We start from the raw sequence: 24,064 nt of genomic DNA, 5'->3' as shown, positions 1-24,064 counted from the left end.
AGCATATTCCCTTCCAGCACCACCCGTGTGCTCGGATTGATGCTGTATTATCCTACAGATTTTTGCTGTCCAGCTTCTCTTTGGGGGCATTTTCTGCCAAACATACCTGTGCAGCATATTCACAGTGTCAAATATACAATGGGAATGAATTGAAGCTGAGTAGCAGTAGATAGTTTGGGATCTGGAGGTTTGTTCAGCAGTTGCCGTGACTAGGCTAATGAGAGAGACAAACATTAATTATGTGCTGTGCCCATTCCCCAGAAAAGCTGGGCCACTTTGCTCAAGCGCTCAGGGACTGGCACGCAGTAGCACATGGCACATCCTGCTGTGCTCCTGATAGGAGAAACACTGCTTTATTTGTTTGCCATGTATTTTTTTTTCATTCTATCAATGCTCTCAGTCCTTCAGCTCTTTTGTCTCGGTCCAGGCCGCTAGAAGGCTTCTGAGATGTTGAGATGACTCAGAGTAGTATAAGACTCACAAGCTGGTCCTCTCCATTGAACAACTCCAGTGTCTGATGCAGCCGTGGGCTGCAGATAGAGCTTGCTAACAGTCTGGGCCGCAGCAGGAGCGCAGGTCTCACTTGTGATTTATGCACTAAATTTTCCCTAATTGCCTCTCACTAGTGCCAGCCCAGGATGCACAGCTCCCTGTGGAAGTGATAGCACCCTGTGCCAGTGCAGAGCATTTCTGATCACATGTGGCTCAGGGTCACCACCATCCAGAGATGCAGCTACCCCTGTGCAGAACCTGGCAGCCCTTCAGGGTGCTTTGAAATGCCTCACAAGGGGGTAGAAAGCAGAGACTGACTGCTGCAATTTGCAGAATGGCAAACATGCTAGCATCCGTGCAGACTAGCAGTGATGCAGCTCCCTCTCTTCCAGAAAACATCAGGTCAGCAGAGGGGTTCACCATCAGGCAAAATCCATTTTGGGACTGTAGCCAAAAGACAAAGTCTCTGCGTATTGCTGCACACTCAGCATGTTGACAACGCGTCAGGGTCAGCACAACTCAGAAGAGAGTACTGCTGTCCTGCTCCTGCCCAACACTCCTCTTTACTGCATGGGTATATCCACTATATTTGTAACATAGAGCAAGAAGCAGGACTTAAAGAATCACTAGAAACCCTTCTTGCAGTATTAGATTTTCCTTAGTATTCACTTGTCCACTTTTTGATTGGATCTGTCCCTGCTTTGCTCGTGAATTCCAGCAAGAGCCTGAGGTGGTGGCATCGCTCTAGGCATAAATATAGCATGAAGAGACAACGGTGTATTTTATTGTTCCATTAATACACGCCTTGGGTGCCTTCAACCATTCAAGACATGTATTAATGGCCCAATAAAACACACCCTGAAGAGCCTTTACACGATTATATTACAGCATTCTATATTTAAATATTTCTAATACTTAAAAAAAAATAATTATTATATCCTTCCACTACAGGAAATAGTTCCTAGAGAGAGTAAGAGGAAACAACATCTTATATCTATCTACTTTTTCTCTAATAAATATTATACAGAATATCGTATTTCAAAGTGCCTCACTAATCAAACCTCTGCCGTTGCTTACATATGATCCTTCCTGTTTCATAGATGGGAAATTGGAGGCATGCAAGAGGATGTGACTTACCCAGAGGGAGCCCCAGGGAGCCTGGGATGGAGCTGGGTATCTGGGATGCAGGGACCCAGGCTCCTTCCCAGGGTGTTTCATGCCAATCTCTTCCAGAGCTCACCTGCTTGTCTCTGTCCATAGAAAAAGGGCACACTCCCCTTCTTCCAAGGATGAGCACTCCATCGGCCTGAAGGACTCGCTCTTGGCCCACTCCTCTGATCCAGTTGAGATGAGGCGGCTCAACTACCAGACTCCAGGTAAGGAGCAGCTAAGCCCCTTGCACCCCACCTCCTCTGGTTCCCCTTCGCCAGGTCCCCATGCCAGAGGAGGAGTTGCAGTCCTCCCCACCGGCAGCTCTGCACCTTCTCAGTCACAGTGGCACAGAGGAGGCTTAGACTGAGGCTATCCAGGTGTTGTTCTCTGGTCTGCAAATCCTTCTCCCTGGCCCTGTCACTGCAGGCACACAAGGCTGGGGAACCTGGACAGGGACAGTCTATTGTGTGGGGTGGGGTCAGACCTTATATGAAGCTTACTGCAGTTGTCCTGAGCCAGGAGGAGCCTCCACACAGAGCTGGGAGAGCTCACCAGTGCCTGCACCTGTGTTGCTCCCGGGTGCTGTACTGGCTTGGCTTGGTCTAGGCTGGGATTCAGTGCTGAGCACCACTGGTGCAGTGCTGGCCACAGGGGCTGCGACTAGTGGGGCCAGGAGGTACAGAGGGGCGTCGGGAGGTGAGGCCCCTCAGAGCCCTTGTACGGCTGAGGGTGTCCCAGCAGCTTCATCCTGGGATCCTTGGTGTGCTGACTCTCCTGCTCTGCTCAGCTAAGGGTGAAGAGAAGAGCTACCTGCAGCCTACATTGCTCCCCAGCCAGTGCTGTAGCCCAGTGAAGGGCGCTGCTGGTCACGATGGTCTCAGCGCAGAGGATGATAGTTCAGTAAAAGCTGTTGCTTTCTGCATGCAACCGTTCACTGCAGAGCATCTCGTCATGCCTGCACTGGCCTGTGGTGCCTCGGGGTGTAGCTAGTTTGCCAGCCCACAGAGGCAACTGTACCTCGCACTGCAGAAAGGTCTCGTGCTGCTGCTTTGTGTCTGTACGTCTGTGATGGCACCAAAAGCACATTGTAGTGATCAGAGACAGGCTCACCCTGACTCGTTCAGAGCCTTTCAAGAGAGTCCAAGTCCTAGATCAAGTCGGGGAGTGCTTGGGCTTTTGTGGTGGAGGGAGCAGTTCAGCAATAAATGAGGCACATACAGCTCTCTTCTAACTTGCAGCTCCTCCTGGTCCGTAACCTACTTTCCTTTTTCTCCTGCTGCTCATTCATCTAAGAGCTTTTATCTAATAGGATAGTTTTGGAGGGACCATTTGCTGATGTAAACCCGCTGTGTCTGGGAGAGAGGGTAAGAGGAGCCTTTCCTGTTGCTGCCCATAGGAGTCTGGCTCAGACCTGGGGTTTACTTCACCAGCACCTCTCTCTCTGTGCCAGCCATCAGAGATCTCTAGTTAGTGCATCTCCGAGGCAGGACCAACGGTAGATCTCAGGGGTGGGATGCAGTGACAGCCTGGCAGTTGCCAGCAGACCTGGCCCATTAATTGGCCACAACACAGACCAGCAAGGTATTGCAGCATGGGAGGAAAATGCTGTAGGGAGCAAGGGAGGCTCCTGCGCTGGAGGAAGAACATCTCAATGGGCAGATTACTGGGAGCAGCACTAGGTAAGGGGGTCACGCAGTCAACAACAGCATGCAGCTTCGTGAGGAGGAGCAAGGTGTTGAACAGGGCTGCTCCAGGACACCTGTGCATGGGAACAGGCCTCTGTGATATGTCTCTGCTGCCCAGGGACACAAGAGCTGTCTTCGCTGTATGCTTGTGGCTTACGTTGGATGGAGGAGTGTGAAAGGTCAGGCTTGCGCCTACTCCCATCTCCAAACAGATCAGGGTGTTTGCAACAAGGGCATCCCTTGCTAGAGCTGTAGGAAGGATCAAGATCTGCCTTCAGAGAGAATAGGGGTCCAGGAAATTTTCTTTTCCCACTTTTGCCTAAGGGTAAGCTGAAGATGATCGCTTATTCAGAAAGTTTGCAGAGCTCTCTGGAGAGAGAAAAACAACCCAAAGTGCCCAGTTCACTAGAGACGGCAGCAGTGCCCTGGGATGCTCCTAGCCAACACTCCCCCATCAAGTGACAGCACTGTGTCCTCCGCCCTTCCTCCCTCCGCATCACTTGTGAGGCTCTGCGGGGTAGAAGCGGGTGTTGTGCAGCTAGAAGTGACTGTTCCAGCTCCTGGCGAGCTTGTCCTCATTAATGAGGAGGCATGAAAACCGCCGAGCCCACCGGGCCCATTCTGTTGCCCCTGTCACCCGCCTGAGGTCAAGGCAGTGCTGCGTGGATGCATTGACAAGAGGTGATGGCCACTGGCCCTGCACGCTTCAGTAGCTGGTCTCCCTGCTGGAGTGTGCTGAGCAGGGAAAACTTGTTTAATGCATAATTAATTGGGCTACTGTTATTAAATATTAAGCTGTCTCATTTTTGTGGTTTTTACTTCAGACAAGGGTTATTTCCCCCACTGTCAGCCTCCCTGTACTAACAAAGTGCTGTGCCAAGTCGCTGAGAGGATACAGTCCCAATACACCACGAAATGAGGCTGAGTTGCGCTGCCGATGAGCTACAAGTGAGCTGGAGGCTCAGGAGCACTGAACAGAGGTTGCTGGGGCTGAGTGCAGTCCTCCTGGCCACGGAGCAACACAGATGTCCCCTGTACCTGCCATCCACCTGCCCTAGCTGGCTCCCCTTGGGCACGGAGCCGTGGACAGTGGTGTGCAGCGAGAAGTGTAGCTCTTGGTGTCAGATGAATATCTGTGCGCTCACTCCCCTGCAAGTACCTCCAGCTCTGCATGTTTGTCAGCATCAGGGGATGGTGCTGGCCAGAGCCAAAAGCCCGGTGTGTAACAGCCAGCTACAGAGCAGCCCCCAGGGCCAGGCAGCCGGTCCTGTGCAGGAGTGAGGCTCCCGGTGCAGTGGCAGATGGTGCTTTCCTTTGCATCTTCATCTCTTTGTCTTTCCATTTCTGAATCTCTGCGATGATGACTAAAGGCTAATGGGATTTCTGTTCTTGCCCCATTTCTTTTCTTTGCAGGTGCCAGTGTCCCCAGTTGCCCGAATATCTCAAGTTAGTTTTAACTCCTGTATTTATCTTTTGACACCTTTTGCTTTTTCTTTCCCTTTCTCTCTCGTCTTTGTAATTTTTGTTTCAATGTCATGAAGGTCACCCTCACTCACAGCAGACTGTGTAGAACGGCAGTGATTTCACTTTCTGACATGACGTGTGGGGCCAAGCTCGGGTACTATTTGCACAGCACTACAGCAGCTCACGGCAGCACAGTGCAGAAGGGAAGGCCCCAGGTGCTCGGCTGCCAGGAGGCTCCTGCAGCAGCCCTTTCCCTGCTCCCAGGCCTCCTGCCCCCTCGCAGTGGCATGCCAGGCTCTGCCGTGGCACCAGGCCTGCAGGCCTGCATGGGGAGAGATAACCTTGGCCATTCTGGAGGGGGTGGCCAGCTAAAAAAAACTCAGGGACAAATTGAAGGGTGCTCTGCAGCCCAGTGGTTGAACACACACTCCTCCTACCTCAGGAAGACTGGCTTCCCTAGGCTGGGTCACCTATGCCATAGAATTAGACAGAACAGATGCCAAGGGATGCTGATGATCTCGGACTGCCGTGCGGCTGGACTGCTTGGCAGTGTTGACACCAGAGTCCCAGGGACACAGCAGAGGGACTAACTGCTCTACCAGGTTGAATGGAGTAGTACCAGGACTATGGGTGTAACTGCCCCTTTATCTCCTGTCGTGTGAGCTTTAAGTTCACTCTAAAACAACCATAAGTCTCCTCCCCGCATACAGGAATGGGAGAAGTATGTAGGATAGATGCTTCCCCCAGGAGCAGAGCCAAGGGCTTTGCAGTCGGTGACCCTGCAGGCATTGTGAAACCTCTGAGCCCTTCCAGCCTGGTGGAGAGCTTGCTGTCCTCTTGCCAGACTCATTGGCAAGAGAAGTCCTGGTAGTAAGTACAAATCTCCTCTGTCTTGCCCTGCGCTGTCAGTGGCAGTTGTTCTAGGTTCACCATAATGGGTTACCAACCACCCCTTTCTCCCCATCTGTTCCTGCAGCTCCTTTGTTGCTGCAACACTCCTTTGGCCAGCAAAACTGAAGTTTGGAGAGACCCCCTTGTGTTTCTTAGCAGAGATGAGTGTCTCCAGCTCTCCTGTGGTCCATGGCTGTGCCGTACCTCATACGTAGCCATGTTGGAATAAGCACGTGCTGTGGCTGTATTCCAGACTCTTTCTTCTTCCAGCCCCATGCCTCTGCCTAAGTCCCACACTGTTCTCCCCATTCAGTTGCTCATCAGTTCCAGCTCTGCACTGCAAAGGCTGCTCCTGAGCTACAGCCTCTGGAGCTCTGGCACCAATGAGCAAATTGTGCAGAAATCAGGGCATCATCTTTGTGGGCCTGCTCAGCCACCTCAGGGATCCTGATGGGCAAAGTGGCAAACAGAGGACTGCTTGCAGGAGGACCTCGGCACAAGGCAGAAGAGGAATTTTTCCCTCTCCATCTGTCCGTGTGCTCTCAGGCTATCGTGGATAGCTGTGCGCTGTCAGGTGATAGAAGGATGACTGCGTGTTGGATCGGGTCTTGCCTATAGGCAGCGATGTCAGACGCTTTTGGCAGAGGTGTGAGGAGCCCTGCTGCGCAGCGGCTGCGGTATAACACTTCCATGTTATTACCTAGTGACTTGTCACCACTGTGTAAAACGCACATACCCAGCCTGGGGAGTGCTCCATCACCTCAGCGGCCCATCACTGCCATCTGTGGCACCATTCAGGCTCTTGAGTGATTGAGAAGCTCCTGGCCATGCTCCAGCCTGTCTCCCTGAGTGTGAATCAACAGCTTCAGCCTATTAATAATCGTTATTACCCACGTGGGTTTCTGGGAAACCCACAGAGCAGCCGATGGAGTCACGATCCTTGGGATTTGGATGAGCCTGGCTTTGGATGAGATGTTTCACAGCCAAGTTCCTGCCAATTCACCATCTCAGCTTCAGAGAAAGAGGCTGTGATGGTTAAGCCCTGAATCCCAGGGCCCCAGTAGGGCTCCTCCCGGTCCCACAGTACCCATCCCCTGTGTGGAACCTGTGGGATCCCCTCCTCTCCCTTGAGCAGCGCTTGGGCTGTGCCCAGGATGAGCCATACTGTGCATCCCTGCTTTACACAGGGCAAGACTTCTGCCATGGCTTAAGCTGCATCCGAGCTTGCAGCAGCCTTGCAGAAGCTGCTGAAGGCCATGTCACTGCACACAGTGCTTTGCATAAGCCAGCCCAGTGGAGCTGGATTTTGGGCCCTAGAGCTGGCTCTGCCTCCAGAGCACCACTGAAGAGCACTGAGTTACTCATCTGCAGGCAGAGCTGCTCCTCAGCTCTCAGAAAGTTGTGCAGTCTCCAGCCAGGGGAGCAGCGGTTCCTCCGTGGGTCCCTTCCCATCTTTCTCTAGCTCCCCAGGGGCTGGGGCAGCATCTGCCTACCCAAAAAGCTGTGCACATGAACTGCAGAGGTTTCCCCTGGTGCAGGTCTGGGCAAGTTTCTTTTTGGTTAATGCCATTGTTAGGGGTAAGCAAAAGGATCAGCCTCAGCCCTTGGCAGTGAGCGTGCCAGAGAATCTGTGTTCAACTTCAGCCTGTGCGGGAGCCTGGGAAGTGCATTGACGATGTCTCCTTGGCCCATTCCTGCTAGAGGCTTGCCTGAGCCCCTGCCCGCTGCGTGGCCTGCTCTGTGTGCCCGGTGGCTGTACTGTCCGAGCATGCTCACCCGGTCATGCACATTCTGCACATCACCTTTCTTTTTTGTTTCGCCGAACCGTGTGCTCTGAGAGTGCGTGCAGCATGCCGTGTGATCTCGCCGACTTCCCATCCATCCTGCCCAGCGCTTCACATAGTCACACATGTCCGCCTTGCACCCACCTTTTGGGTTTGCTGTGCACATGCTGTTGTCAAGCCTTCCTCGGCCGTGCAGACCCATAACCATTTTCCTCTCCCTCCTCCCTCCTTGTCTCACTCGCAGGCATGCGCGACCACCCCCCCATCCCTGTGACGGACCTCGCTGACAACATCGACAGGCTGAAAGCCAACGATGGGCTGAAGTTCTCCCAGGAGTACGAGGTAAGCGTGAGAGCGTGCCGGGCGGTGGGGGCAGAGCGATGCTGGCCAGGACCCCCAGCGGAGAGGGCTTGAAAGCTGAGTCGTGCCTCCCCCGCACCGGTATCGCCTGCGCGGGCCCTGGGCCAGGCCTGGGAGCCTGCCAGCTCACCCTGCCAGCCCCAGAGCAGTGGGAACTCGCCTTGAGCAGTTCAAGAATGGCTTGTACAGGGAAGAGGCCTTGCCGGTGAACGCACAGCAGCCCGCCATGCTCCCACCATGGTTACAGTCTTAGGAGTGAATTCGAGCTCATGTCTACCCACCTGGGCTGTCACCGTTTACTTTGTTGTTTTGCTCTACAAGGGCTGCCTACCATGCAGGTTGGCTGAGGTATTTCACTCCACAGCACCCTGTGCCCCTTCACCTCCATCTGCATTCAAAGCTTTGCTTTCTGCACCATCCTCCACTGCTGACAAACACACATTCGGGTTTTCATTCCTGGTTTCCCAACCTACTCTCCCCCTGCATGCTGCTGGACTGTGCTGGCATTAGCCTGTGCTATTCAGCATCTCTGCCACCAGGAACTGCTGATGTCCCAAGGCCCTGGAGCAGTCCCAGCTCCCTCCCTGCATGGAGCTCCCTGCCTGTGCCCTGCAATCCTGAGCTGCAAACTCCCCAGCACTGCTGAATCACACTCTTGCCCTCCTCCATATCTCTGGTGGAGCCCCCACGCAGGTACTGTCCACACCCGCCGCCAGTGCTGCCCTTGCTCACACACACAGGCACGCACTCGCTGTTCAGTGAACCCCCCATCCTGCGCTGCGCCTCTCCCGGCCCGACCCCTCCATTCCCATCCTTCCCTGAGGACAACTGGTGGGAGGATGCACACATGGAGGGGAATGGGCTGACCTGCACAAGGGCTGCCTTGCCTTTCTCACCACTCGCCGGGCTGGATGATTAGGTTGAAAACTTGTAAAGTCGGGGAAAGTTCCTCTGCAGGCGAGAGCAGCAATGGCAGGATATATGTTTGCTTGTGCTTACATGCAGGACCCTCTTGAGCTGCAGGTGACTTGTAAATAAACCCTCAACTAGTATTAAAGAGGGAATAAATTTGGGAAGTGTCCTTTGCATGTGTTATCGCTTCTGTTTGAATTGTTATCTGCCTGTGCCTGTGGCCTCCCCTTCCTGCAGCATACCTACACTGATTTATGAGATGAGATCAGAACATTTGCCCACGAGGTAGGATTATATATGCCAGGAAAGGGAAAGCAGATCTCTGTGCTGAGAAGGTAAGGGACGAATTCCAGCTAGTTCAAAGGGTGTGCTGCATGTATGTGAGAAAGGTGCAGAGCTCCTTTTAGCTTCAGGATGCCAAGTGGAGGGCTTTGCTATCCCTCTCCATGCTGCTGGCTAGACCAGAGAGAAGCTGAGCTTTCACCAGCTGCAGCATTACATCGCAATCTGGGAGACGTTTAGAGAAATAATATGCTTCCCTTGCAGTTACCTGTGTGTTCATGTATGTCGTGCCAGTAGTGCCAAGGTATGCGGTCATATCTGTCTGCCTTGGGCTTTTTGTTACAAGTCCAGCTGAAATGTTAAGCAGGGTTGCCCACTGCACTACAGGCAGCCCGTGCCTCTGCTGCGCGGTGGGGACTCAGCAGGATCCAGTGTCTGGTGCTCCCATCCTCATACTAGGCCTGCACCGGTTGGAGCCTGCAGCGTAATACTGAGCTGTGGGAACTGTTTCAGAAAAAAATGGAGCATTAAGTAAATTCTGTTAGCTGTTTTCATGAGCCCCTCTATTCTCATTTCTCTTTCTTTGAGTATCATGGCTGATTGAGAGCACCGATCAGTTGTACTTTTAATGTTAAAGCAGCTATTAAGTAGCTGATTGTTGCATGTAATTTTTTTCCCCTGGATTCTGCTGCATTTGACTCCTCATCAGCTAGAAATTACTGAACATGACAGGCTCATGTGGTGTTTGATAGTAGGATAGACCCCAAAGCAGAATTGATCAGTACAGTCATTTCCCATTTAAAATGCCAGTGAGAAAAATCCTGGACTGAGTTTGCAGAGGACAGCCGCTGCATGTGCAGGATTGCTGCGGCGATGGGTCTGCTCTCATCCTGGTCCCTGTGTGCACAGGTTTGACATGGCAACAGCTCTCTTTGGGGCCTGTGGTGGGAGGGCTGGAGGGCAAGATGGGCACAGCACGCGCTGGTGAGTAAGGGAATCTGCAGAATGGATGCAGAAATAGCAGAGGTGGGAGGGGAACAGGCTGTGCAGCCCCTGCAGGAGCTTGTGCTTCCCAGCGTGGGGCAAGGCAAGGAGCCAGAGCTTGCCAAATTCTGTGCAATCACAGTCATTAAGTGATGATACAGTCCCAGCACTCACCCTGGGACTGTGTGAGCCCCAGACCTGCACTGAGCTGAGTAGTGACCCAGCACTCCCAGATGGAGGCCCCGACCCTATTTCCCTGTGGCATGATAGTGCTGCCAGACTGGGCGTAGCACAGCTGAGCGGGGAGAGCCGAGGGACAAAGGCATCACAGATGAATCCCCAAGGCCTGTTTGCTGTTTGGTAGTGCTTTGGATTGTTGCATTTTAAGTGTTTCTGCAGAGCAGCCTAGCAGCCTAACATCTCTGTGGGGTGCAGGGCTGTTTATAAATGGCTCACGTTCCAGGAGGAGTGGCACACCAGGCAGAGAGCAAATATTTAATAGCACTTTTAACCACTGAGGCCAGCTGCCCAGAGCCATCAGTCTGGTGCTTGCCTTGGTTGTGCAAGCGATAGCAGGGTAAGCTAGACACAGGTGATGCAAAACAAGACCTGTCAGCACCTTCCTGTGCTCCTGGGAAGGGAGCAGAGAGGGTGGCAGAGATTTCTTGGAGCCGCCTGGCCTCCATTCCCGCAGGTCAGAGAACAAATAATGTTGCTCACACCAGTTTGCCAGCCTGTGTGTCCAAGTAGGCTGTGCAACAAAACCAGCACAGAGCGAGCTGTGCGCTGGCTGCAGCGGTAGCAGGTTCCTGAGCTGCGGGTTAGCCCTCACTCCCGACCAGCAGGGAGCAATTCCAGCTGGACCTGCTGGTACACCGGTGCGACAGGAGAAGCTGAACTGCAGGTGCTCGGAGCTGAGCTGGCTGCAGGCATATTTAACTCCGCTGCCAGCTGCTCTGGCGTGGGGTATAGCACAGCCCCACCAGGCTCTACTGGGCATGCAGCAGAGGTGGGGGGAGCAGAGTGCAAGGGTCTGGCAGCAGCTCCTGGCCTGGCGGCACCAGGAGAGTATTTCATTCTTAGTGTACAGTGAGAGCTACAGTGAATTTACAGTGTGGGATTAATGGAATTAAGTAAGTAGAAGGGAGGCTGAGCCCCTTGATTATTTATCTGCGGGCTGTGGTGGGCGCTGCAGCTGTGTTGGAGCTCCTCCTGTGGGCCACCTTCCCATGCTGCAGCCTGTGGACGTGTGGCAGGACCCTGCCCTCGGATGGGGGGTTCCCACACTGGTACAAGCAAGTGTGGGCACACGCACTGCATCTCACACTTTCACTGTGGGATCCAGCAAGCCAGGCACTGTCGTCCCCTTTGTTGCTGTTAGCAAACAGAGGACAGACTGGCTCCAACCAGGGCAGGTTCCTGCTCCCTTGTGGCCGCTGCCATTTCTGGGCTAGATCCTGCACCACCTTCCCATCAGAATTTTTTTTCCTTACATCCAAACTACAGCTTGTGGCCCGTGCCCCTCACGCCTAGTCCTTTCGGCATGTCCCTCCAGTGGACAGTCCCTGGGAGCAGAGCAGGCTGGAGGGGATGAGAGCCAGGCAGTGTGCTGCTTCCCAGCACATTAGTCCTTGATAATCTTTAGGTCTATGTCGGATTTGACTGTATTCCTTCTTGCCAGTGTGGTGGGGAGGCTGCAGCACCTTCCCCACAGTTTTGTATGGAGAGAAGTGCTGCTGGCCTGTCCTAATCCTGTGTTTGCTTGCATTTCCCCTAAAGCCACCAAGGACATTGCATCTGCCATGCCTGCAGACCTGGCACGGCAGCTTAGGCAGCAGGAGAGGTGCTTTGGTTCTTGGGGCCAGTGAGCCCAGGAGGTGCTGGACCCAGGATCCAGATATCACCTGGGGAGCCACATGTTGTGGGTTTAATGGGCTAATCGGGAAGCTGCCTGGCAGGCACACAGTGCTCACGTTCCGGTAATAAGAATAATACGGCTGAAGCACTGCCAGCGATTGATTCAGGAGCGCATTATGTCCTCATCTGAGACGCAGCGCAGATTGACAGTGGTCAATGCCTGTGCTAATGTGGTTGATTTCACAGGAGGCCGGGAAGCACTCACAGCCCAAGTGCCTTCCCCTCCCCATGCCCTTCTGCAGCCACCTGTGCGGCTGAGCAGCTCAGGGCTGTGGCTGCCCAGCTCCTTGGCCGCCGCAACCCGGGCCAGCCGAGCCACCACGCTGCCCGCAGCTCTGCCTGCCCAGGCTGCCCGAGCCTGCCAGCAGCAGAGGCAGCTGCAGGGACTGCATGCAGAGGGATTCTGGAGCTGCACTGAGGAAGGAGAGCAGCAGACCCAAAGTGGACTGTATCTGAGAGACGATCTGGCACACAGGGATGTTTTCAAGGCATTTGTAAAGTGCTCTCAAGTCTGTCGAAGAAAGAGCCTTTTCCCAGTCCCATTTCAGTGGGCTGGCTCTGTCTTTATGTTGATGGCAGTAGTAGCAGGGATCCCTGAGCTGCTTTGGAGAGATTGCTCCTTGCACTTCCACGCTGGGAAGGAGGAGTTTTACTAATTGGGCTTTTTCTTAATTTGCACTTGCTGTCTTACAGCATCTCCCCTGTCACTTTAAAGCAGAACAAAACTAAAAGTCATGGTGCTTTTAAGTTGTTCCTGGCTCAGTTCCTTCCAGTTTCCCAGCCCTTCTGCTTTCTAGGAAGAATGAGTTGAAAGTATTACTCGGATCAAGTTTTTGGATGAAGCAGTGATTCCCATGAGCCCCTGAAAGGAACGAAAGCAGACTCCCAGTGCCCAGGTAGTTGTGGAGCAAGGTGGGGAGACAAGGCAGTGCTGCCGTTGTCAGGGGCTGCAGAGCATCGTACAGAGATGGGACAAGACTTGCCAAACACCACTCGTGTAAGGGCTTCAACTGCTCTCCAAGCAGCCCATCATCCTCCCATTTATTTACTCATTTGTTTGCCTTAAGGGGGGGAACAGGTGTACATTAATTCATCACCAGAGTTTAAATTAAATCATTTTACTTCTAAATGAGTCACTAATTTGCAGGAGTATTTAATTAGAGCCTCTTTGCACTCAGGTGCTGTATTACTTCTGACTTTCTCACCTGTTTGCCCTCTTAAGAGGCTGATGATGATTAGACCATTTCTGCACATCCTCGTTGCACATCAAAGCAATTAACCCTAATGGCAACACCTTGAAGCTCCTCCTCCATTCTGGGGGCTCTTGGCAGCCTTGTCTCCCCCAGGAAATAACCCTTTGCACCACTGTGGCAGGACGCAGACTTGCTGTGCAACGCACACTGCACCCCACAGCTTGGGCAGCCCTGCAGCCTTTTGGCAGTGATTTGCAGCATAGATGGAGCGTGAACAACTGCACTGAGCTCTCCCTGCCTCTGCTGCGAAGGGAGGACTTGGTCCAGCACCCACCTGTGCCTGGTGCTGAGCAAGCATTCACAGGGTGCAAGCAGGGCTCGTGCTTTCTTATATTGCTCCTCAGTGGCAAGAAAATGCTCACTCGTAGCTTCAGGGCCAGTCTCAGCTCTACCGCCAGCTGGCCAGCTCTCTGCATGGGCTGCCTGTGCAGACTAAGGCTACCTTTTTGAACAAGAAGTGTTATTTATGTCTTTAATAGGCATTTGGTGGGTTTTCCTCCTTAGTTTGTCTATTTGTGCTTCTCCTTCAGTGTGCTCCAGATTGACTAGAGCGGTATCAAAACCCCTCTCACTCATCTCTACTGCAAACAGAAAAGTCCTTACATATTTTGTTCCTCTTTTTCATGCCTTTGATCATTTTTGGTGCCCTTCTCCAGTTCAGCCCCACCACTAGGTGGGCAGCAGTCATCCCTGGCACACAGCTGAGAGCATCCAAAGAGCTGATTCAGTGAGCAGCCTATCCTGAAAACAAAATACAGGTGTCTGAATGAACTGAGGTGCCCCAGAGAGCTGTGAGCTGTGCTGGGACATCTCTGTGCCTGGGCAGAGGAGTGTGCAGGGGCTGTGGTAGGCAGGCCAGTGGGTTTCCAGCCAGAAGTGGTGCTTGCGGTCTGTACTCCCAGCATCCCTGCTGCAGCGCCTCTGAGCACTGCTTCTGCCTGCTTATTAAGCTGATAATAGAAAATTACAGGTTTTCTGTAGGAAATGTCTATTTACATCCTACATTTCCCAAACTACCTATTAGCATCGCTGTGATGTCACATCCTCCTGCACGTTTTCGTCAGCGCTGGCCCCCCTGCCTGCAGGCAGCCTGCTGCTGCAGGGACAGCTGGTGCACAGGTGCACGGGCCACCACAGTGCTGGCCTGTGCCCTGTGCGTGCCGCAAAGCTCTCGGGGCTGGTGCAGCGATGTAGGCAGTGCCTGTGCTGGTACCTGAGCTGGGTACCTGCACCCACTGCCGGCTGCTTGGGAATCACCTGCTGAACAGCACAGGAGAGTAGGGGACAGCAATGGGTGTCACCTTGTGCACAGACGGTGGTTGATGGGGCTGAGCAGAGGGACCGAGAGGGCCATCCAGGTCAGCCCAGTCAGGGAGCTGTGCTTCCTGGCTCAGCCTTCTGCTCGCAGCTGACCCAGAGCTGACAGACTCACAGGCGTTTTACTGACTGAGAAACCTTCCGACATGGCTCTCTGCCAAGTGATGAACGCGGATGCCTGCGGAGAGAATAATGTGCAGTGCTTCCCCTGGCCTGTTTGCTCAATATTTTTGCCTGTGGGCCAGCAAAGCTTCGGGGACCCTGAGCTGGAGTACGATTTTTAAAAGGTTTCGACTGTGTTGGTAATTTTGGGGGGAGGGGGTTCATGGGATGACTGATTTCTGCTGTAGCTGCCTGCCCTGGGCTTGCCCAGGGCTGTATGTGCAGAGCAAGTCCCTGCATGAGGCAGCTCTCTTGTCTGGGTGCCTCACGTATCTCTCAGACACAAAGAGGCCATCCCATCTCAGAGGGGTGATTTGGGGATCGTCCTTTTCCACCTTGTTTTGTGCACGGATGAAGACAAAATAAAAGGCTTTGGAAGGGGCTGCTTGGCCATGGAGGAGCCATGTACCAGGCGCACCGGCAAATGGCTTGCGGAAGAAGCATTGGGTGTACAAGGCCAGGACGCAGGTGGGATCGGGATGTGGGCTTTTCAGTCAGTTGCATAGCATGCAGGCCTTTGGCCAAGATTCGTAACCACGTCTCTTCTCCAGGTTTATAGTTCCTTGTCACTCTATTAACTCAAACAAGATATGTTTACATTGTATAAGTAGCTGGAGCTACTATCAATTAACCTCTCGATTTTCATGACTATTCCCTGGCAAAAGCTCATAGGCTGTCTTGCGGGACACTAATACCCAAAGCTCCTGGAGCACAAGACACCCAGGGCTTGCTATATTTCAGGAGACTGCAGTTCAACAGCTAATAAAACCACTAGGTCAAGAACTGCGCTGTCAAGTCTCTGTGGAGTCCTGGCGTGATACCAAATTTCTGCTGATGGGTAGCTCCAGAGGAAAGGATGAGCACTCAGCAAGAGTGGAGGTGAAGGCTCAAATGCATCAGGCTGCCCTAGCAAGGGGCTGCTTTGCCTGCAGATCATAGGAGGCACGTCCCACTGAGGACTGGTTTTCGGTGTGGTCTGGCTTGACACCGCTGCTGGGGGCACCTATGGAAGCTGCGTCTGGCCTGGGGAGAGGTGTGCAGGGAGATGCAGATTTCCTGACTGAAACACATGTGTGCTGCAGCGTCCTGTTGTGCCTTAACCACTCCAACTCCCTCTCTCTCTTTTCTCCACAGTCCATTGATCCAGGGCAGCAGTTCACCTGGGAGAACTCCAACCTGGAAGTGAATAAACCGAAAAACCGCTATGCAAACGTCATCGCCTATGACCACTCACGTGTCATCTTGACCTCCATTGATGGTAAGAGTGACTCCGGAGTGGGCACCCCAGCAAGCGGCTGAATCTGGCTGTAGCAGAGGTCCATCTTTTTCCCTGTTGTCAGTCGAGCAGGGGCAAACACCAAGAAACATACCCAGCATCAGTGTGAGCAAATGTGTGTTCTGGCTGGCAAGAAGAGAGGAAGGGCTCTGCAGAGCTACCCCTGCTGTCCCAGTGTCCTCAGAGCAGTGTGCCCCATGTGGTTGCTTCTTGCTGCTGCTGGTGCCTGCAGAGATTGTCCCAGCAGCCTCCCTTCTCACTGCTGGCCCTGTTGTGTGACTTCAGCTGCCTTCCTTGCACATGGTGGGACATGGCACTTTTACCCCTGCCACCCTCTGTCCCAACACAACTGCAGAGGTATCTTTCTCTGGGACTTATCAGTGTTTGCTCCCAAGTAAGTGCCCAGAGCTGCACGGGGCGAGTGAGGGGTTCCCCTTCCCCTGGGACATCAGGCTCCACATGTCCCTGTGCTCCATGGGAGATGCATTGGGCCCTGTCGTTCATAGCACTGACCCCCATGGCTCCAAGAACCAACCCCACATCTCTTGAGTCTGGGCTAATACATGCTTTTAGTGCCTGCTTTACAGTCCCCTTGCACACAGAGGAGCTGGAGCCCAGGTACCAAAGTCCAGGCTCACCCATTCCTAGTTTTATAAATCAGCACCCAGATCTGCACACCAGAACTGAGCCCAGTCGTGGAGGATTAGGAAGATGCAGCTAATTCAATGCACCCCTGCTTGGGGAAGAGTTTGGGGCCTGGCTTTTAGTACCGGTGGCCCTGCAGCCTCCAGAGTCCTTTTTCTTGGGATGGAAGAGTCTTTTCTAATGCTGATGCACCACTCATCCTCTGCTGGAGGAGGAAGAGGCATCCAAACCATCCCTCATAGCAGCACGAGCAGCTGTGCAAAGGCCTGGAATGTCTGACCACAGGCAAACCCTGTTAGACAGCTGTGGGGTGAGCACATGGGGGAATCCCTCTTTTCCAGCCTGACTCAGTTGCTGTAAGTAGTGTCTGTGTCTTCCTGGGAACCGTTCCCAAAGCGCCCTGCCACTCCATGCCAAGGGAGCCAAGCACTGCACTCCAGCTGCTGCTGCTCCCCCAGAGCAGCCAGCACTTTGTTTCTGCTGGAGACTGCTGGGACCTGTAGAAAATTCCCCAGGACAAAAGGGTGAGGGGGAGACCCCAGCTTTATTTCCTTCCTCTAATGAAATGCAGATGCGCTCTCCTTGGAGCCTGGGCAGCCCATGCTGAGCAGGGTTTGGAAACACAGCCCCGGGCCTCTTCTTTGCCGCATTTATTTTAGTAACTGTGTGTTTGCATTTTAAAGGCCTTTACAAGAAAGTCCTTTCCTTAAAGCGGTGGAGGCAGAGTGGGAGCGGGAGCAGCCTCTGTCAGCAGGCACCAGAGGGGGGTCTCACACTGAGGAGGGTTTTGGTGGTGGAAGATCTCTGGCTCCTCTGGGGTACGTGTCCCTGCAGGAGGGATGGGAGGACATCCCTGCCTGACATGCCCTGCTAACAGAGACAAGCTAATGAAGCAGCCTCATTTTTAAAAGGTGATGTAGGACTGTAACAAATAGCTGGTGAATTTAAGACAATTATTTCAATCAGTTGCTTGGGGCCAAACGAGCTCCTTAATATTCCTGCCTGTGAATTTCCTTTTGTGTGCGGGTGGCAGCTGTCTCTCTGCTTTGGTGCTGCCTGCTTCTTGCATTAATGTGGGAGTTACAAAGGGTTCTTCTTTGTTCAGGCACCATCCCTGTCCTTCGCAGGATCCCTGGGAGAGATTCTGGCATCACCCTGTAAAGGAGGCTTGTCAAGAGCCTTGAGAACACGCCAGCCTCTTCCCCTGCCTGCAGGGCCCAGCAGAGCAATAGGCACAGGGTCATGGGCTTCCCCTAGAGTAACTTCAGGCTTCTCTTTCTCCACAGGGGTCCCAGGCAGTGATTACATCAATGCCAATTACATTGATGGGTATCGGAAGCAGAACGCCTACATCGCCACGCAGGGACCTCTGCCAGAAACCCTCAGCGACTTCTGGAGGATGGTGTGGGAACAGAGAACAGCAACTATAGTCATGATGACCAGGCTGGAGGAGAAGTCCAGGGTACCGTGTGTGCTTCCTCTCTTTTCTGGAGCTGGTGGAGGGCAGGAGAGAGGGATGGGAACCCTTTATGCTGTAAGGGCATCCAGGGAGAGGCAGGTCCAGTGGTATGGCTCACTGCTCCAGGCACCCCAGCAACAAGTGCCTTGTAAGCATATCCCTGTGGGGCAAAAGGGTGGCAAAATCCCCTCTCATTGTGCTGCTTATTAAGCAGTGTCTTGCCTGTGTGTCTGCATGTACACCCATCCTTTTCCTGCCCACGTTACTCATGCCAAAGGGGGAAAGGAAAGCTCTGAGGTGAGGAGTGTTGACAGTCCCTGAAAGCTTGGGGACTGTGTCCCAGAAGCTGAGAAGCTGCAATGGGTAGGTGGTATCAGCAGCATCCTGCAGCCTGACAGGGCCCTGGCATCTCTGGTGATGGAGGGGAATGGTTGATGGGGTCTTATTGGAATAACAAGACTAATTTGTGCCTTGTCCAATGACAACATGTATAAACGATCAGCTTATACTGCCAAGATTAGATATTCTGATGTAATAAATGCAAAGCTGCCTGCAAACTGTGGTTGAAGGCACAAGGTGGAGAGGAAGGAGCAGGAGCCTTCACTGCAGATGGTGCTTATGCTGTCTCGTGACAGAGGTTCTTACTCAGCCCCTGAAGCAGGAGTTCGTAAGCTGTGACCGAAATGCTCCCGTGCCCAGATGCACCCTTCAGGCAAAGCCTGCCTAAGCAGGAGGCAGCTTCTGCCTCTCATGATTCGGTTTGCTCCTAAAAGTAAAATTTTAGCGGTGAGCATTTGTACTTGCAGAATATTTTAGTGTTGCCATGCCAACGGCAGGAGAAGGGGCTGTGCACTCAAGCTGTGAAGCACTGGTTATTTTTAGCCCAATAAGCTCGTTCTTGAGAAGCAAGAAGCTGTCAAGTTTGGCTTTAGTTAAAACTTTTTCCCACATGCTCTCCCTCCGTTTCAAAGCTTTAGCACCGAAATGCTTGCAGGGGTGTCCTAGCCCACGCTGCCTGGGAGGAAGCAGCTGGAACAACCAATCACCATGGCAAAACAGATCTGCTTTTCCTGCGTGTACAAAAATAGGCTTTGTTCATGGGCTTCCCCGGCTCTAGAAGTGCCCTACAGCCTGGAGGGAAAAAAGGTGTTCCTTGGACACAAGCTGCCTCTAGAGGTCCAACCGCAGCTTTGCACTGTGCTTCCTGCTGCACAGCCCTGCCTGCTCTGTCCAAATGGCTGCCGTCAACCACCCCAGCCCAAACAGGGAGGTAAATTAACCTGACCCATCCTGCAGCTCAGGGCTTGGCACATGGGCTAAGCAAGATCAGAAGCTGCTGATCAACTGCTCTGTGCAGCTGTGGGTTATATGGGGACTTCTTTGTGCCTTCACATTTCAGTTGTGGAGCGTATATTTGAAGTATGAGGAAAAGCCCTTTCAGGTTGCCAAGTAAATCCATGCCCAGAGTCCTGACTCACTTAACTTCTGGGCTGCTTAGTTATGGGAAGGCACTCCAAGGTGCGTGCTTCTCAAAGATAACGGGTTTCCTTCGACCCCACAGGCACTTGTCTTTGCCTGAGATGCCTGTGCTGCTGAGCCGTGCCTTATCTCCCCCCAGCACGCTCCCTGTCATGTCATCCTGCAATTACCTCCTGCAGTATTGGTTTCTGTCCCAAACATGGTGCGTGTGGTCAGGCTTTTGGTGACAGCATGGGTACTGTGAATGCCTGACATGGGCAGGGTGTGACCAGAGTCCTTGCAGAAGCTGCAGGCAGCCTGTCTGACTGGGTGTGCTGCCCAGGGGCTCTAGGCTGACCCGACTGGACCCAGACCCCAGCATTTGCTCCCTGACACCGCCTGCCCATGCCCTGCTGGCACTTTGGCACATCCTCAGCACTAATGAGAAATGGGCAGTTTTCTCAGGCACTGCGGGAGAGGCTGGTTGCCAGGGGAAGCAGTGGGGAAGCCCGGCCACTCCTGAGTCTAACCAGCTCTGCACAGCAAGGGCTCCGTGGATGTGTTTGCACCCTGTAGGTGCCTCAGGGCACCCACTCACAGGAGGGCTCTGGTGGGGAGCTGGGATGCAGATTTGCAGGAGATTGTTTTCTCTGGGTTTTGTTTTGTTCACTTCTCCAGCGTCTTCCAAGGCAGGATCGTTTTCAGCCACCTTCCTGCTCTGCTTTTCCTGATGCCCCTTTGGTGATGGCTAGAGCTCACTCAGGAGCACACCTTTTTGGGACCAAGGAAGATCCTGATCACTGCCTATTACTCCCAGCTTTCAGCATGAGTTACTGCTTTACAGTTTCCTCCTCTCCAGAGCCTTCAAATCTCATCTCATGCAACCCCTTGGGTCCCTCCAGCGTTGCTGCTTGCTGATGTTCACACTGCTGTGGGACAGCACTGCTCCAGGCAGTCCCATGGTGTCACAGCATTACCCACGGGTGACCTTGCTTGAAGGTCCTCTTGCCCAGGGGCTTCAGTGCAGGCACAGGACTGTCTCTCCAGCTGCAGAGCCTGGGGTGGGCAGCAGGGCCTCATGGCGAGATGCCCAGTGCAGAACAGGCTCTGCTACCTTTCCAAGTGAGCTTCCCAAGTTGCCCCCCGGCAGTGCTGTGTGTAGATAAGGCAACTGGGACCAGCAGCAGCTTTGCAGCCCTGTAGGGGTGACACTGCTTTAAAGGGCTCCTGAGATGCAGGAGGAAAAAAAAAATCTTTAAAGAGCATCAGCTTTTATGGTCTGCAATTTCAGCTGGTTTGATGGTCCAAATCATCCTCCCTTTTTCATGTTTTCACAAAGCGAGAGGCACATAAAGGATAGAAATGGCTGGATTGTGCAATTTAGCTGCCTTCAAAGCTTTACAGTTTCAGAGTCATTTGGTGGCAGTTCAGAAACACACATTGTAGATTAGCTTTCCCAAAGCTGTGAGCGTGGTGTGTCCCAGTTGGGGTGTGTTGCACAAGAGAGGTATTAAAGCAGGATTCCTCCTACCCTGGGCTATCCCCAAAAGCACAGCAGAGTGAGGTCTGCAGAGCAATGCCGTGCCTTATTCTGTCCCAGCCCAGAGCACCAAGCAGCCATCCCTGGGGTGTGATCTCCCCTGGCACTTTGTGTCCCCAGGCAGGGGTGCAAAGAGGCTGGTGCTGAAGGGCTCTGGGGAAGAGGGGCCCAGCAGCCGCATCCCGCTCCAGCTCTGTCACGGGCAGCCGTGCCGTCTGGAGCTTGCGAGCAGGCCCAGGAGCAGAGCACAGCTCTCGAGCTGGGGAGAGGTGCCCGGCTGCTCTTGGGCATGGGGCATCAAAGGGGAGGGACGGGAACCACTCAGCAAAGCTGCAATAAATGGCTGTTCAGGACATTACTGTGCTCCTTAAGTTAATGAGAAGCAAGCACTGCCAGAAGAAAACATCTCTTATCTGCTTTAGTGCCACAGTGCATCAGCTTCAGCATAAAATTTACAGAGCTTGAAAATGGGGCATAAACATTATGGGTAAATTTGGCAGAAAATGTGACTGACTCTTATCTCGTCATGAATAAATAATTTTCAATTACCAGCCCAGGCGCTGCTATTATCCTGCACAGGGAACTCCTCTGAAGTTTGTTTTGCGCTCGAGCACGCAGGGCTCTGTAGCACGTGGGTGGCAGAAGGGGACCACTCTCGCTGAAGTGTGGGCTCAGGCACAGGGACATGCTGTGCTGCTCCCCTGTAGCGTCCCCTGCAAAACACCCCGAGAGCAACACAGCAAGCAGCTGTCCCCAGCATTTGCAGGATGCCATTCTGTCCTCACCTCCTTTAGAGAAGCATCATATCAGGCAGGGCGAACTCAGGTGTCCAGAGATGCAGCTGCTGCCTGCTTGTGAGGGTAGGATCAGTTTAGCTGTGAAATCAGGTTTGTGATCTCCAAGTTGCACGCTCTGCAGCTAGTAAAATAATAGGCTGCTCCGTACCAAGAGAGGAAAAGAAATCTCCTAAGATTTGTGCAGGGCCTGCCACACTGGGAGCACAGATCCAAAGCAGCACAGCAGCCTGAACGGCAGGAGACCCTGGGCAGGAGGCTGCGGGGCTGCTCTGGGCATGCAGGCACCTGCAGTACCCCATCAGGCAGCCTTGATCCAGGCACTTCTGCCAGGTCGAGACTTACTGAGAGCAGACCCCAAAGAAGCAGGGCTAGATGCATCCCTCTGACCCCAGGTTGCTGCACTCCAGCAGCCAGAGTACAGGATGAGGGCTCTCACAAGCCCCACCCTGCTTAAAGTGCCTTCAATTAAAAGGCAGAACTTCATTGATTTCTAATTAAGCCTGTTGTTTCCCTTCCCACACATTCCCCTGTAAACACACTCGGCTAATAATTAAGTTTACTATTCCTTGACAAGCACAGATGATCTTCCATTCAATCCTCTCTCCTAGGGCGGGAAGCCATTTTCGGTGCAGTGCACATGGGTGGGAATGAAGTCTTCCTCCTGTCAGCCAGGCTCTGTGGGGCGGGAGAGCCAGGTGCCAGATGAAATAGGGATGCTCAGGGTGCCAAGTTAAATAGGGAGCTCGGGGCTGGAGAGAATAAAACCGGAGGAGTAGTTTGCAAACACTGAGCTGTGAAGAGGAGGAGGAGGGCATCAGTAGGTGAGAAGGGAGGGATGCACAGGGAGACGAAGGGGGCAGAGGGATGGGGCCCTGGGGATGTGTTACTGCTCTCTGCCAGGTGGTTTGCCGCAGGAGCCATGACCAGTAGCTCAAAGTGCTCTGGCTGCGGAGCTGGGAGGGGGAGATAAAGGATGCTGCGGGGCAGGGGATCTTCAGGGAGCAGTGGTGTTTTCATGATGGGACAGTGCTGCCTGCAGGAAGGGGCTGAAGGGATGGTTTGGCCATAGTCTGTGTCTTCTCACAGAGGGATAACAAGTTGTGTCTGTGCCTGAGTTGGCATCTGTGCCTTGCGATGGAGCATTTTTTGAAACACCTGGGAGATGTAGATTTTCAGGGATGCACCACCTTCCAGAAGGGCAGGCTGGCGTCCCTCAGGGATGCTTAATGCACTTGAGCCTACGGCAGCGTGGAAAGAGTGGCAGGGTCAGCCCCGTGGACACAGCATCTAGGCTGGAGGCCTGGCGTGGGCTGTGTCCCATGTTTCACCAGGGTGGTTTGCTGCCTGGGGGCCACACTGGCAGGGGCACCCTGGGGACTATGGATGTTACAGGGAAAGGTATTGCCTGTTGTTGTGTACCATGCTGGACTCTGAGCTGTGTCCTGTCTCAGCTCAGTGCAGTGGATTGAGGACTTTGGGCTGGGATAGCAGGGAGCTGGTGGGCACACAGGCTGCATTTCCCTCATTGGGCTGCCCTTTGAGCAGAGCCTTCCCCGGAGACACCACCACTTCCCCTGCCCTGCTTCACCAGCTCTGCTCCCACCAACCCGCAGCTGCCGACCTTCTCTCTGTCCAGGCGGAGCTCAGGCAGGGGGATGCTGCAAGCATAGCCCTGAAGACCCCCTTCTTCCCAAACAGAAGGCAGATAAGAAAAATTACAGCAGGCACAAACCACTGCTAATAATTGCTGCACACTGTCTTCATACCTGGTGCTGCTCTTGCTGCTGTGTCTGGTGGCCTGATGCCCTTTGTCACTCCCCACCAGTGGCTCCAGGAAAAAAAAATCCCGCTTTGAATATGAATCTTGTGGAAAGGAGCCCAGGGTATGCTGCCTTTCTGCTGGGGATTGGGACGCTCTGGGAGAAGGAAATCTGGGTGTTCGGGCCCCTCCTGCACAGTGACTCTCTTCTGTCTTTACCCCAAATGCTCCAGCCAGCAGCTAAGCACTGACCCTTTCTCCTTTCCTCCCCGCAGGTAAAGTGTGACCAGTATTGGCCGAGCCGGGGTACGGAAACCTATGGGATGATCCAGGTGACCCTGCTGGACACAGTCGAGCTGGCAACCTACACCGTCCGCACCTTTGCACTGTACAAGGTATGGCGCTGGCTGGGCTGTTCCTGCTCCAGGTAATGCAGAGCCGCTCTCTGATGCCGCCGGGTGCTGCACGGCCCACA

The 24,064-nt window shown here is 53.4% G+C and overlaps 1 protein-coding gene across 8 annotated transcripts in view; it reads left to right on the top strand.

Annotated features, from left to right (window-relative positions):
• PTPRF (protein tyrosine phosphatase receptor type F) overlaps positions 1-24,064 on the top strand; it is a 394,909-nt gene that overhangs the window by 359,791 nt on the left and 11,054 nt on the right. For 6 of the 8 annotated variants that reach the window (XM_064455285.1, XM_064455283.1, XM_064455286.1 and 3 more), the window contains 6 exons: positions 1,753-1,868; positions 4,743-4,775; positions 7,713-7,810; positions 15,790-15,913; positions 17,863-18,038; positions 23,865-23,984. In XM_064455285.1, the coding sequence (XP_064311355.1) occupies positions 1,753-1,868; positions 4,743-4,775; positions 7,713-7,810; positions 15,790-15,913; positions 17,863-18,038; positions 23,865-23,984 (667 nt within the window). The remainder of the gene's footprint in view (positions 1-1,752; positions 1,869-4,742; positions 4,776-7,712; positions 7,811-15,789; positions 15,914-17,862; positions 18,039-23,864; positions 23,985-24,064) is intronic. The other 2 variants (XM_064455290.1, XM_064455289.1) reach the window with 1 other exon arrangement.

Source organism: Phalacrocorax carbo, chromosome 6 (genome assembly GCF_963921805.1).
Source record: "Phalacrocorax carbo chromosome 6, bPhaCar2.1, whole genome shotgun sequence".
In the NCBI taxonomy this organism is placed as follows: domain Eukaryota; kingdom Metazoa; phylum Chordata; class Aves; order Suliformes; family Phalacrocoracidae; genus Phalacrocorax; species Phalacrocorax carbo.
The sequence above is the reverse complement of the archived record's forward strand: the minus strand, read 5'-3'. Positions and strand labels throughout refer to the sequence as shown.